Below are 16,221 nucleotides of genomic sequence, written 5' to 3' on the forward strand. Positions count from 1 at the left end.
AAATGTAAAATTTGGTCTCCAAGCACATATTAATATGGAGAACAAGATGAACGGTTCGGATCGACTGTTTGAACTTTGAAATAAAAATATGTTCATTTTACAAATAGGTCCTTATGTCCATAGAAGCCTTTGCCTAATTAAATTATATGTTTTGCTCTTTATGGGTTCAGGTCCTGAGAATAATAAGTAATATTAAGCAGGCGACAAATAACATGTTGCTTTACTCTCTTTTTATTTTTTTTACCATATGCTTATGATTTCGTTGTTGCTTGGCACATCTGACAAGGAAAATATAAATATTCAAAGACGGTTAAAATGACTAGTTGTTTTTGTGTTTTATTTATTAATCACATTCTTATTTTCGTTTTTGTCTCAAATTTTTATCTCTATTTTCAAAATTCCAAATACCAAATAGTCTCTTGTAAATACATTTTTTTTTGTTTAATACAATCGTTAGCAGATTGTCACACTCTAACCTTAAAAAAAGAATCCAAACAGTCGATTCGAACATCTCAACATGATTTTCGTATTAAAATGTGTTTGGAAATCAAATTTTATATTTCTTGAATTTATTTTTTAGTCATGTTTGATTGTTTAAAAAAAAAATGAACAATCATGTTTACTTTAGCTAATAAAGGAATTGCCAATATTAGTGCATTCAATAGTGTAACTCTATATACCACCTAACCCCGTAATCGTTTCTAGACTTTCTCAACTAAATTATTCAAACATTAGTGTGTAATTTCTTCCAATAAAGTGACACTCCTAGAATTATTTTACTCATCTAGAGTTATCGTTTGTTTTTAGTCGTGTTTGACTATAATAATTCACCGATTCAAAGAGGGATCTGTTACAGTATAATTAATTACAGCTTAGAAAAAGGATTTTCCGGTATTAGTTACATCTGGAAATGCAGGACTTCCATTTACTCCTTTATTTTTATTTTATTTTTTCAAATTTTAGTCTCAGCGAACTACTTGGAGGGTTGGATGGGTCCTGGATACGAATTCGTATCCCCTCAAGTTACTTGACTGAGTAGAATTGAATCGAACGGTCTGAAAAAAGAATTTTTAACTTGGCACGCATATCAAAGCACAAATAATACTGCCCCCTCTTGCCATTCCAATCACCCACGGGCTGAAAGTCAATCTGGGCCGTCCATTTCAATTGTGTTGAGTCAGGTACCTGGGAGGATACGGATCCCCTAGCTAGATACGGGAATGGATAGGGGATCCGTATCCTCCTAGGTACCTAACTCAACACAATTGAAACAGACGGCTCAGATTTAATCTCAGCTGATGCCTGCTTGGGATGGCGCAGGAGTATTATTTGTGCCAAGTTAAATTGTCCAATTTTGGACCGTCCAATTCAATTGTACTTAGTCCTATAAAACATCAGGTATTAGTAGTTATGTGTTGTGCTATGCAGGCAGAGGCTAGTGCGTTGATGCAAGCGGTGGAATACATGCTGAAGAGAGGGATTAGTAGTTATGTGTTCTATACAGATAATCATGACCTGGCAACATTTTGCAATGACCAGCAGTCTCCTATGCAGACAAATTGGCGAGCATTTGATGAAATATATATGGTGTGGCAAAGTTTCAAGGAAAATAGGGGATATTGATGTGCCAAAACGACTTGGCATATCTTGTGAAGAGAGGCGCAACAGAGCAATGGAACTGGACAGGATACACATATCCTATCATGTACCCAGATAGGGATTAAACTCTTTGTACTATATATCATTTTTTTTTCCAGTTTCTGGTACGAGATTTTATCAGATTTTTGTAAGGAACGAAAGATAATGTAACAGCCCAAAGGCTTTTCAATGCAAAAAAAATACAAGTGAATTTCTACTATTGAAAGTTTGTATCCATGGGGTCAGAAAATTCACCGAGTTACGTGAATAAAGTTTGCTCACACCCATCTAGAAAGTCACAAGTCAAGAGTCAAAACTAGCGGCCTGATGTGGTTTTCAACAATTATCTCTTTCAGGTGATATCTGGTTTAAAAAAGAATAAAGAATAAAACAAGCTAAAATTATCACCATTTCTCACAGAACCGTATATCATGATTATCCCAAATTATCTTGCAATAAAAAAAACATATATGATGTTTTGGTTAGAAATTCCCCAGTTTATTTGGTTCGGATCCTCTCCATTCATTAAAGAAAAAAGAGAATATACTCCGAGAGATAAATAAAGAAGTTTCCCTTGAAATTCCCCAGTTTATTTGGTTCAGATCCTCTCCAATAATTAAAGAAAACAGAAAATATGCTCCGAGAGATCGGTACCATGCGTTTAGATCCTACGACGGTAGAGCATTCAAGCACATATTATCTTTGACTCTTTGGGTATGTCTAGTCTAGGATATTTTCTCCAAGTTGTCAATGTAACTAAATGATGACAACCTTTATAAAGCATTAAAGCTCCTTACGTCTGAGTTGATCTTACTACAGTTCATTCCCACCATTTGCAGGGTAATAGCAGAGAGGTCAATAGAAGAAGCAGAGAGGTCCTTCCATACAAGGAAGTGTTCTCTGTATTCAGAACAGAGAAAGCAGAGCAATCAGAGATTACTGATAGGTACGTGCTTTATACATGGACCTCGCTCAACTTTTTTTCTTCTAATTAATCTCCTGATATATTTCAAAGAACCTTTGTCCACAGACAACATTATTTTCAAGGGTAAATTTGTCAAGAAATTAATTTGTGACATATTAATTACAATTACAAAACATATGTAACATGGTTTTCTTTGTAAAGAGGATTATTAAACATGGATACATGTTCCCATATATTCGTAGAAACAAGTTTATACAATTAGATACTCATGCATCAACCAAAACAATTATGAAAGCAGCAGAAACGAAATGTTCTCCCAAAGACTGTTGCTACTGAGGTCCTTTGTAAAGTATTCCACATCAATCCACACAAGCCTTATTTTCCAGTACCAGTCTTATGAGATCCAATACTGGTACTAGTCACCACAAAACAGTCAGCTTTAACACCCAAAAGGCATAAACTGTACCAGTGCAGAAATTAACTAATTTATTACAATTCAGACTGCCTTAAACCACAAAGATAGATTGGAACCTTCCAAATTTTGGCACACGTGACTTGTAATGTCATAATTACATTCCCTAAAACCTAGTAAAATTTATTGTGTTCCTGAGTGATTAAATTTTTATGTGAGTCGAAATATCCTCATGGTCTCTCTTGATAATTTTAATCTGAATGAGCTTTGGACGTAAAGAAATAGAATAATCAGAACCAAATTGCTCAATACTGAATGATGTAACATTGGAATCTGAAAGCCACATTCTTTAGTCACACAAATACCAGCACTGACCAAATCATCAAATCCAAACTTGAACCAGACCTGAGTGAGTTATACCCTCACTTGTCCAAGTAAGCTAGACAAAACTTCTAAACTAGTTTTTTTCCTCCTTTTTTTTACATAATGGGTCAATTAAGTTTCTTGTATGCACTGCAACGTTAATTGATGAGAAAAATCATGCAAGAAGCATAGGATCTCAAACCAAACCCAGTTTGGTACAAATATAAAGGAAATTTTACTGACCTGGAATGAACGTAATCCTGATCCATAATTTATTGGAGGCTGCCGTGCCTATTTGCATTTCCAAATTATATAGTCAAATAGATACTTTAAAATAGAAAATACTGCACAATTCATCATTTCATTTTCCCTTAAAATTACCTGTCGGGGTTAGGATAAAGTAGTAAGCTGCTTGGAAAGGTGGTCATTCTCGATATATATATATATATTTTTTTGTTACAAGTAAAAGAGGAAAAATCCGTACAAGTTTTTTTATAACCAATTCAATCATCTCATAATTTTACCTTGAAACTTTGGGTATATATTCCTTTTTATTCTACTATTTTGTTTGTAACTGTCTTTTCTGCAATAAAGAATTAAAGAGTCAATTTGGTGCAAATTGCAGTTACTGGGCACTTTGCAACTTGGAAAGCACAAATTCTACTACATAGCTTCATACAGCTTCAAAAGGACTTTGGCTTGGAAATTTCCAACAAGGGAATAACGTCCTAGATACACTGAGTGCACCAAAAGCCATTTTTTAATTTTACCAGACAATTTCCTCAACTATGTCGAGTGACAAACTACACCAGAATGCCACACCCAATCCATTCATAAGCAATGGTACAAATAGCCAAGAGGTTTGTGATCTCACGTCCAATGCCGTAATCAACTACATAAGCCAAATTCTGTTAGAAGAAGATATAAATGATGATATAAACATATATCAAGAAGAAGCAGCTATTCGAGAAACTGAGAAATCATTCTCTGATCTCCTTGGAAAAGAGTACCCTTTTTCACCTAACTTGATCGAATTCCATCCAACCCAAAATTATAACACTACAGGTAGTGGTTCCAGTAATACTATTGAAAGTGTTTTGGAAAATGATGTGCCATTACACAGTAATTATGAACCCCTCTTGATCAGTGCTGACTGTATATCTTCTTTATCTATGGAGAGCCTTCCTGCCACACAAGTCCAAAAGGGTGCTGAAGACGCAATGAAGTTTCTTCCAACCATTGAGAAGTTGTTTGTTGGTTTAGAGCCAAATAGAATTGAGTTTCATGAAAAACCCAAAAAAAACTATGCCAGTGGGAACAAAGCAATATGTTACGAGGCTAGAGCTAAAAAGGCTACTCGTAATGATAGAGAACCAGATCTATCAGAGAGGCAAGCTCGCAAGCAACAAGCAATTTCCTCAGATGAGCCGGCAAGAAATGAGAACTTGGATCAATTTCTCCTTTCCCGTGGTAGCGAATATGTAAAAGAGGTTACCTCCATACGTAAAATTTTAAAAGAAGAAATGAGCAGTGAGTCACCGGGGCATCAGGTGGAAATAAGTGGTATAAAGGCATCAGGAAAGAAGGAAATTGGAGATGGCGTGGTCAATCTCCATTCTCTCCTAATTAGTTGTTCTGAAGCAATTTCTGCTGACAACTACAGCAGGGCCTTTGAACTCATCAAGCAAATAAGAAAACACTCATCCCCTGAGGGAGATTGCGACCAACGTATGGCATATTATTTGGTGGATGCGCTTGAAGCACGCTTGGCTGGTACGGGAAGTGACATTTACCATGAACTACTGTCAAGTCGAGGAACAGCAGCCGATTATTTAAAGGCATTCCGCGTTTATCATGCAACCGTCCCATTTTTTAGGGCATCATATCACTTCTCTAACCAAACAATCCTTTACGTCTCAAAAGGTGCCGCAAAGGTTCATATAATTGACTTTGGAATCCACATGGGATTCCTATGGTCATCTTTCTTTGAACGTCTCTCTAGCTTAGGTAGCACACCACCTAAAATCCGCATAACTGGAATAGAATTTCCGGAAAAGGGTTTTCGTCCATGCAAACTAGTTGAAGAGACAGGAAGGCGGTTGTCAGAATATGCTAAGAGATTTAATATCCGTTTCAAGTATCAAGGTTTAGCATCCAAATGGGAGAACATTAGGTTAGAAGATCTTAAGATTGAAAAAGATGAGATTGTAGTAGTAAATTGCTTGTATCGACTTCATAACCTTGCTGATGAGACAATTGCCATGAGCTGCCCTCGAGATAAAGTTCTATGCTTGATAAGGGAGATCAAACCACGTGTCTTTATTAATGGAATTCTTAATGGTGCGTATAGTACGTCATTCTATACAACCCGATTTAAGGAAGTTGTGTCCAAGTTATCTACACAGTTGGATATTTTTGAGTCAACTATGCCTCGAGAGTGTGAGGCGAGGCTCTATATAGAAAAGTATTTTGTAATTCCCAAAGCAATTAATGAAATAGCTTGTGAGGGTTCAGAGAGAGTGGAGAGGCCTGAGACGTATAGGCAGTGGCAGGCGAGGAATCTTCGGGCCGGCTTTGTGCAGTTGCCGGTGAATTCACTGATGAAGGAAAAGATAAAGCAAACAGTGAGACAGCTTTACCACAAGGAGTTTGTAGTTGATGAAGATAACAATTGGCTTCTATTGGGATGGAAAGGAAAGACCTTATTTGGGTTGTCAACTTGGAAACCGAATGAGCATTAGAGTGTTGATTGCAAGACTAAATAGTAAGGGGAGATAAACATAGTTATATTTTTTGAATGGTTTAATGTATCATTTTAAGCACTTTATTTTGTTTTCACTAATAATTTGAAAAATGGAGCTTATATTATTGTATAAACCTACCTGAATTGTTACAATGTTTCTTCTTGGGTTTACTTTTAGTTGATATCAATATTTCATTTAGTAATTTTATTTGGTCGCACAAGCATTAAATCAAACAGCTTACGTGCACTAATTGGCACTACCATTATTCTGGATTGGTTATGAGAAGATTACATGAGGTCTCACAAAAGATAAAAAAAATACATTGCAAGGTTTAAACAACCTGCTGATTACATCATACCATGTCAAAGAAATTTGGGCGCCACCAGTGTTGCAATTGATTTTTGACTTGGTCAGAATCTAAGAAGGGGAGAACTGACGAAAGGGCCTGTTTGACTGACCTATCTCTCTCAATTGTTTAGCAAAGGCATGGGAACTGAAAATTATGGTCTACGGCAGTGAAACAATGTGTAAGCTGATCTGCGAGATCCTAACAAAGAGAATGGAAAGGAGAATTTTGCGGTTTCCGGTAAAAAGAATATAGATGCGCAATTCTGCCCGTTGATTCTGAAGCGCAAATCCGCAGTTTGGAGATTCGTACAAATAAGTGAAACAGTGATAAGTTTATTTAATGCTTATTACAATTTACAAAAACGTCGTCTGTGTATGAATATTACTTTACGATTTGTGATTTCTTCAGAAAAATAAGTAGGTAACTACCATTTTATTTTATTTGTGTAAAAGTTACAGTTTGTTTTGTTATATATGTTGATTACAATTTTATTGTTTTGAATCAATGAGGTCATATTTAAAAAAAAAAATTAGGTGTAAATCTATATAAATCTCTAAAATTATATAGCGTACATTTTAATATTTGTGATGAAGTACAATTGAGATTACAAGCAGTTTGTTGTTGTTGTTGTTGATACAAAAATAAAATGGGTAAATATGTGAATTTTGTAAGTTTCGAGAGAGAAATACGTAAGCTCAAAGTTTAGAGATAAATTATATAATTTTGAGTTGTTGAGAGGTATATGTGAAAATCTCTCTATAAAAAACTTAGGAGTTAAAAAAAAAATACCTTCTTTGGAAAACCGTGATTTTTATTAATATCCTCCAAAAAAAAGAAAAAAAATTCACAAATACCCTAACCACCCCACAGTGGGGCGGTTTTCACAAAATTTATAGCAAACCGCCGCCCCACTGTGGGGGCGGTCTGCTAAACATCTGAAAAAAAAAATTTATGTCAGCTCTCTTTATTTTAATTTATGCATTTTGATTATCCAATTCGAAGAGGAAACTGTACTGACAGTATAATTAATCACAGCTAACAAAAAATATCTCTCTGGTAATAATCATTGGACATGCTACCATCTGAACATGTAGGAATTCCTTTTACTTCTTTTTATTTTTCAAATTTACAAGTTGGTTTCTACTTTTCAAAGTTTGTATCCACCTCCTGTATCACAATTCACAAGTTTAATTTATTGAGTTAAATGAATAGGGTTTGGACATACAATGTACAGGTCCTGCTTTGGCATTGGGTGTCAATGATATCCTTTATTAACCATTTATCCGATCTATATCTATATCATAATTGATAAGACGGATATGTGTAAGATTTTTTTTAGTTAGCTTATCCAGTATGCATATGAGTATAAGAAAAATTATTTTGAGCTATTTTAATAAAGATATGGGTAAGAGCTATTTTATATTTTTTTCGTTAGCTTATCCGGTATGGATATGAGTATAAGAAAAATTATTCATTAGCTATTTTAGTAAAGATATAGGTAAGAGCTATTTCATACCGTTACTCTATTTACATATGATAAGTTTTTTTTATTTATACATAAATGGCATAATTTTATTATTATAATTAGATTGATTTATATTATATTTTCTATAATTTTTATTTTGTAATTTATGATAAAATTTATTTATTTAACATTTTAGTAATTTTTGACAAAATTATTTATATAATATTTTATCATTTTCCTTTAATTAATAATTTGTATTTTTTTTTTAAATAATAGGATCCAAAATAAATTACGGACTAATTTTTATTTATATTTTGTGATATTATGTACATTTAATATTTAATATTTTTATTTATTTGTTATAATTTTATATGAGTGAATCTATGGTACTATGCATATTACGATTGGCCCGTAATACGGCTCAATATTTGACTTTTCAAAATCCTAACGGTGGATCCGAACCGTTCATCTTGTTCTCCATATTAATATGTGTTTGGAGACCAAATTTTACATTTTTTGAAATTTTTTTACTATTTTTTAGATTTATTAAAAATCACTGTTTTTGGATGGTCCAGAATTTTCAGATCAAGTGATTTTCTAAATATCTAAAAAAATAGTAAAAAAATTCAAAAAATGTAAAATTTGGTCTCCAAACATATATTAATATGGAGAACAAGATGAACGGTTCGGATCGACCATTAGGATTTTGAAAACTCGAATATTAAGCCGTAGCACGGACCAACCCGTGATGTGCATATATAGTACCATAGACTCACTCATTTTATATTATATTATATTATATATGCTATTCATTTACTCATGAATTATATTTATTCATTTTCCTACCTGTTATCTTAATGGATAAGGATAAAATACAAAAGTATGGATAAGACTAATTTTAAGAGAGCATGAGTATGAAAGTGTCTGTGTGGCCCATACAATACCAGTTGACACCTCTATTTATCACGGTAATCCAACACAAGCTTGATAAAAGTATCACATCACCATCAAAATTCACTAGTCAAGAATCAAAGTAAGTTGCCTGATGTGGGTTTTTTTTTTTCAACAATTATTATCTAGAAGCGGAATAATACAAGATTCAATTTTCACCATTTCTCACAAAATAATCATATCTCTGGATTATCGCAAAATATCTTGCAACAAAACACAATATTTAATTTCTCTAGTTTCTGAAAATAAAGAATTTGGCCTTGAAAGTCCTTACTTTATTTCGTTAAGATCCCCTCCAATCATTTAAGAATATAAATTAATTCATGCCTTGAAGGGATGGATACCATGCATCATAGTCACAAGATTTGTGAATTAAACCCGAATTAAACCTAAATAATTCGTTTTATTGATAGCCAACTATTTCCGATTTTTTTGTTGATAGGAAATCATAAAATCAAATAAACCCTGTTATATAAAAGTTACGAGTGAGTCGAAAGATATTAATCAAATAATTTTTGTGATGATGGAGATTTTATGGCTATTATTTATTCTATGAGATGGGTATCCGTTAATTTGTAGTGTATGTGAAATGTAATAATAGAAACGGCTGGAGCAATCTCCTGATGACATCCAATAACCTGATAAGACGACAAAAAAATGTCCCTTTGGCCAATCCTATGCCACATATCGCATTGGAAAGTCAAGTGATGCCTCCTACGACGTGTGAAAATTTAATCCAAATAAATCAATTAAACAACAACAAAGCATCGAGTTAAAAGTTGAAACTCTAAGAAAAAGCTACTAAGCCTCTAATAGACATAATAAAACTGGTAATTAAAACAAAATATAGTATAAAAATAAAGAGTAAGAAGAAAGTGTAAACCCCAGAGTTTTTATTTTGAGAGATCGTGGCAGAAATATAAAATAATCTTTAAAATCTACCCCTTTTTTATAATAATTCTAGCAGTAGACAAGTGTATCCACTCCTTAGACACGTCCTTAGAAAGTTTTTGGATGGTTCTAAAGGCGGAGAGGTGAAAAAATCCTGCTCAGAAACATAGGCGGATCCAAAATTTTCGTGCGGGACGAATTGGGTTTAAATAGCTAATTGGATTTAAATCCATTAACTAATTTGATACTCGATAAAAAAACAATGCTTTGACTTATATTTTCCAATACTAACTTATAATTTCTGATATTTTAACTTACAATTCTAATTATCACTCATAATTCAAGAAATTTATTTTGATTTTAATACTAAATTTAACCCGAATTACAAATCAAACATCTAAAGGGGGTCAAAGTCGGTCAGTACCGATAGATCACTACTAAAACTCAAAATCCCGAGGGGGCGGCTGCTAATGCATACTTCTAACGCATTTAGCCCATTTTACCCTTTATTAAAAAATAAATAGATATGTAGTGTGTTGTATAAAAATGTTTGGTCGATTTTTTAGTATAAATGGATCATTTCGCTACTTCTAACGCATACCCACTGACATTTTAGGTACATATTTGTGTAAGTGTCGGAAGTAGAAGACTGATTCAATATCAATTACAAGACTACCATTTTTTTCAAACATACTACATTTTTTTTAACAAAGGGTAAAATGGACATTTTATAAATTTAAAATGAATTTTAATAGAAAAGACAATAAAATAGGTACATTTGTGAGTTTTGAAGTTTAGAAGGTAAATCTTATATTATGAATATTAGAGGAAATATGTAATTTCAAAGTTTTTGAGGGGTAGACCTGAAATTCCCCCTTTTTTCCGAGTTGTCAATGTAATTAAATGATGACTACCTTTATAAAGCTCCTTGTGTCTGAGTTGAATTTTCTACACTTCATTCCCACCATTTGCAAAGAGATAGCAGAGAGGTAGATAGAAGAAGAAGAAGAAGAAGAAAGGTCTTTCCATACAGCCACAGGAAAGTGTTATCTGTATTCACAACAGAGAAAGCAGAGCAAGCAGAGACTAACGGTTAGGTATGTGCCTTATATATGAACCTCGTCTCTACACTTCATCTAATGAATTTCCTGGTATATTTGAAAGAATCTTTGTCCATGGAGATTATTATTTTCAAGGGTAAATTTGTCAAGAAATTAATTCTTCTGACATATTAATTATCATAACAAAGCATATATAACATGGATTTTCTTTGTAAAGAGGTTAATTAAGTCCATATTATAGAGGGGGGTGGGTACTGGGAGGCTTGTTGAATTTTGCATCAGCTTTTTTAGTATGGATTTCAACACTTTTCAACACTATTCTTTGTAAATAGGTGGTGGTGATGTACTGAACTTTTTCTGATTTTAATATATTTGTTAATAGGCCCCTTGCCAACTAACATTAAAAGATGTTAATTAAACAAGGATACATGTTCCCATTCATTCGTAGAAACAAGTTTATACAATTAGATACATATGCATCAACCAAAACAATTATGAAAGCAATAGAAACGAAACATTCTCCCAAAGACTATTGCTAATGAGGTCTTTGTAAAGTATCCCTCATCAATACACACAAAAGCCTTTTTCCCCAGTACCAGTCTTATTAGGTCCAATACCGGTACTAGTCACCACAAAACAGTCAGCTTTAATACCCAAAAGGCATAAACAGTACCAGTGCAGAAATTAACTAATTTATTACAATTCAGACCGCCTTAAACCTCAAAGATAGAATGGAAACTTCCAAATTTTGGCACATGTGACTTGTAATGTCATAATTACATTCCCTAAAACCTAGTAAAATTTATTGTGTTCCTGAGTGATTAAATTTTGATGTGAGTCGAAATATCCTCTTGGCCTCTCTTGATTTTTTAATCTGAATCGGCTTGGGATGGCAAGAGAATCCAATAATTAGAAACAAATTAATCCAATAACATTGAAATCTGACAGCCACATTGTTTAGTCACACCAATACCAGCCCTGACCAAAACTTCAAATCTAAACCTGAAACAGACCTGAATGAGTTATAACCTCACTTATCCAAGGAAGCTAGAGAAAACTCTACAACATGTTTCCTTCTTCGTTCTTTTTTCATAATGTATAAATTCAGTTTCTTGTATACACTACGAGCATATGACGTGAATTGATGAGAAAAAACATGCAAACAGCATAGGATCCCAACCCGAACCCAACTGGTACAAATCTAAAGGAAATTTTACTGAACTGAAATGAAGGTAATACTTATCCAAAAATTTATTAGAGGCTGCCATGCCAGTTTGAACTGCCAAATGATATTGATACTGTAAAATAGAAAAGATTGCACGATTCAGTAAGTTGCTTAGAGGTTGTTATTGTTATTTTCTTTTGTAACAAGTAAAAGAGGAAAACTTTGGGTAAATATTCCTTTTTATTTTACTATTTCCTTTGTAACTGTCTTTTCGGCAATAAGGAATTAAACATAATTAAAAAGTCAATTTGGTGCAAATTACAGTTAACGGGTAGTTTGCAACTTGGAAAGCACACATTCAACTACATAGCTTCATATGGCTTCAAAAGGGCTTTGGCTTGGAAATCTCCAAGAAGGGAATAATGCCCTAGATACACCGAGTGCACCACAAGCCATTTTTGAATGTTACCAGACAATTTCCCCAACTTTGTCGAGTGACAACCTAAACCAGAATGCCACACCTAATCCTTTCAGAAGCAATGGTACAAATAACCAAGAGGTTTGTGATCTCATGTCCAATGCAGTAATAAACTACATAGGCCAAATTATGTTAGAAGAAGATATAGATGATGATATAAGCATTTATCACGAAGAAGCAGCTATTCGAGAAACTGAGAAATCCTTCTATGATATCCTTGAAAAAGAATACCCTATTTCACCTACCTTGATTGAAATCCAACAGCCTCAAAACGATAACACTACAAATAGTGGTTCCACTAATACTATTAAAAGTGTTTCAGAAAACGACGTGCCATTAAACAGTAATTCTGAACCCCTTTTGATCAGTACAGATCTGATTTCTTCTTTATTTATGAAGAATCTTCCGGTCACACAAGTCCAAAAGGGTGCTGAAGAAGCAATGAAGTTTCTTCCAGCTGTTGAAAAGTTTTTTGTTGGCTTGGAGCCAAATAGAATTGAGTTTGATGAAAAACCCAAAAAAAACTATGCCGCCGGTGAGGACAAGGCAATATGTTACAAGGCCAGTGCTAAAAAGTTTGCTTGTAATGATAGAGAACCAGATCTATTAGAGGGGCGAGCTCGCAAGCAACAAGCAGTTTCCTCAGATGAGCCGGCAAAAAATGAGAACTTAGATCAGCATCTCCTTTTCCGTGGTAGGGAATATGTGAAAGAGGTTATCTCCATACGTGAAATTGTAAAACAAGAAATGAAAAATGAGTCACAGCAGTATCAGGTGGACACAAGGAGTAAGAAGGCATTAGAAGAGAAGGAAACTGAAGATGGCATGGTGAATCTTCGTTCTCTCCTAATTCACTGTTCTGAAGCAGTTTCTGCCAACAACTACTGCAGGGCATCTGAACTCATCAAGCAAATAAGGAAACACTCATCCCCTAAGGGAGACAGCGACCAACGTTTGGCATATTATCTAGTGAATGCACTCGAGGCACGCTTGGTTGGTGCGGGAAGTGACATCTACCACGAACTAGTGTCAAGTCAAGGAAATGTGACTGAATTTTTGAAGGCATTCCGTGTTTATGATGCAATTTGCCCATTTTGGAGGGCACAACATTATTTTGCTAACCAAACAATCCTTAACGTCTCAAAAAATGCCCAAAAGGTCCATATAATTGACTTTGGAATCCATATGGGATTCACGTGGCCATCTTTCTTTGAGCGTCTCTCGAGCTTGAGAAGTACACCGCCTAATATCCGTATAACTGGCATAGAATTTCCACAAAAGGGTTTCCATCCAGGCAGACTAGTTGAAGAGACAGGAAGGCGGTTGTCAGAATATGCTCAGAGATTTAATATCCGTCTCAAGTATCAAGGTATAGCATCTAAATGGGAGAAGATTAGAATAGAAGATCTTAATATTGAAAAAGATGAGATTTTAGTAGTAAATTGCTTCTATTACCTTGGAAGGCTTGCCGATGAGACAATTGCTATGAGCTGCCCCCGTGATAAAGCTCTAAGCATGATAAGGGAGATCAAACCACATGTCTTTATTCATGGAATTTTGAATGGTTCATATAGTACGCCGTTCTATACAACCCGATTTAAGGAAGTTTTATCCAAGTTCTCTTCATTTTTTGATATGTTACAGTCAAATATGCCTCGAGAGAGTGAGGCGAGGTTCCATATGGAAAGGAACATTCTAAGTCCAATAGCAATTAATGCAATAGCATGTGAGGGTTCAGAGAGAGTGGAAAGGCCTGAGACGTATAGGCAGTGGCAGGCCAGGAATCTTCGGGCTGGTTTTGTGCAGTTACCAGTGGAATCACTGATCAAGAAAAAGATACTGAATTGGGTGAGAGAGCTCCACCACAAGGATTTTTTAGTTGATGAAGACAACAATTGGCTTCTATTGGGATGGAAAGGAACGATCTTAGTTGGGTTGTCCACGTGGAAACCGAATGAGCATGCATGAGAGTGTTAATTACAAGACTAAATAGTAAGAGCATTATAAACTTAGCTATATTTTGTAAATGGTTTTGATGCATCTTTTAGAGCATTTTCTTTCTTTTCACTAATAATTTGAAGAAGAATTGAGTTTATATTATTGTATAAGTCTACCTAAATTGTTAGAAAATTTCTGTGTGAGTTTACTTTTAATTTAGGGAGAGGGGGGTGTCCGATGGGCATCGGACCAAATCCTGTTCGATAGGCGGTTTCTAACGTCGATTGGAAATTTCTGATCTATCGCTTGATTAACGGATCCATTAATGAAAATCCAATTAAACCCGCTAAATCTAATTTCGTCTTTCCGTCTCCCCAATTTTCTCTTCACGCGAAAGGAGAAACGAAAGACAGCACCGGCCCTCCTCGACCTCCGGCCACGCCATCTCATCATGCTCTCCCTCCTCGGCCCACTGCTGGCGCCGCGCCCTCTTCGTGCGCTCAACCCCAATCTTATAGACCGGAAACACCAACTCCAATCCATCGCTTGATTAAGTATTGGTTAGTCTTGCTTCTTTGATGTTAGTCTTTATCTGAGATTATTGTAACATTTTTTATGTATATGATAAGTGCATAATTGTTGGTAAATTGCAAGGAGAGAAAATTGCTGGTAAAAATTCAGGAGCACTGTGACGAAATCAGGGGCGTTCTCGCTTACTGGTAAATGGCTATGGAGTTTTCAGAAGAGTTGAGGTGAAGTTACAAATAGGCCATCCACCTTTTCACTTTTTGCAAACGGGAAGAGGGTGGGTAGTTAGATTTTTTTTACTTCTTTTAAATTTAGTTGCTGATTCAAGCTGACAAGGAGCAAAGGAACGAGCAGCAAGCTTTAAATTCAACTTTTTACTTATGTACCAGTAATAGTAGTACTCATGTACCAGTAATTCCAGTAATAGTAGTTAGGTTTTTCTTTTCATGCAAATTTATCATGTTAGATATTTTAGGTAGTAGTAGTTACAAATTCTAATCTGTTAGCTGTAAGAGATGCATATTCTTGATTAATGAATTTTGTGTCTAAGAGCTTTCAATCATTTTTTTTTATTGCTAGTATAGGCTGGTATTTTATCACTGCTACACCATCCATTTGTTGTTTTTTGATGAATTAATTTTTTATCACTGCTAGTAATTTTTTTAACACTGCTACACCATCCTTTTATTACTAGCAACTCTTTTTGACATGGGAAGTGGATTTGTTACCTACTGGCTACTGATGCTTTAGATACTAGTCTCATCTTTGATTCAAGTGGTGCTTATGATATCAATATATTCCCGGTACATAATGGATTTGGGAGAGGATATATTTATATGGTTGCTTTATTATATTCGCCAATTCGGTTTATTGTTTAGACCTGAAATAATGTCTGCAGCTGTGGAATTAACTTGGCCAAGGTACCAGCTCTACCGAAGGGATCAATTGCAGTATTGCACAGAACTGAATTCCAGCTTTCTATTTTGTTTGATGTATATACATTACTGAGACAGTGTTGTTTGTATATACTTATTGTGATATATGATAATAATTATGTCATGACAAAACTGCTTTCGGTAATTTTATAGTGTTAGACTAGGTTGGAAAAATTATGTAATAATATTGCAACTTTTCTTTGCCTGCCAGTAGCTCAGTTGTTAAATCAAAACATAATATTATATGCTTAACAATAAGCTCAACATACAAATACAACAAGCATAATCAACTTTTTTTACAATGCAATGAACAATAAAAATTACAATTTTAATTCCTATGGCTTCTTCTGTTTTGCATGTTTCCCACAACGCATCTTT

General features: G+C 34.5%; 2 protein-coding genes across 2 annotated transcripts in view; both read left to right on the top strand.

Moving 5' to 3' along the window:
- Window positions 1–14,443, top strand: part of LOC144573561 (scarecrow-like protein 9) — a 38,700-nt gene extending 24,257 nt beyond the window's left edge. Inside the window, exons 3-4 of the mRNA XM_078323344.1 lie at window positions 4,917–6,082; window positions 14,412–14,443. Of these exons, the coding sequence (XP_078179470.1) occupies window positions 4,917–6,079 (1,163 nt within the window). The 3' untranslated portion in view covers window positions 6,080–6,082; window positions 14,412–14,443. The remainder of the gene's footprint in view (window positions 1–4,916; window positions 6,083–14,411) is intronic.
- Window positions 12,341–14,410, top strand: LOC144573657 (scarecrow-like protein 34). The gene has a single exon (XM_078323430.1). It carries the CDS (start codon window positions 12,341–12,343, stop codon window positions 14,408–14,410), a length of 2,070 nt encoding a protein of 689 aa, XP_078179556.1.
- Window positions 14,444–16,221: the final 1,778 nt, after the last annotated feature.

This window comes from Carex rostrata, chromosome 21 (assembly GCF_964058835.1).
Source record: "Carex rostrata chromosome 21, lpCarRost1.2, whole genome shotgun sequence".
In the NCBI taxonomy this organism is placed as follows: Eukaryota; Viridiplantae; Streptophyta; class Magnoliopsida; order Poales; family Cyperaceae; genus Carex; species Carex rostrata.

Coding starts and splice junctions, on each gene's coding strand:
- LOC144573657 (XM_078323430.1), top strand. CDS start 12,341: ATGGCTTCAAAAGGGCTTTGGCTTGGAAATCTCCAAGAAGGGAATAAT.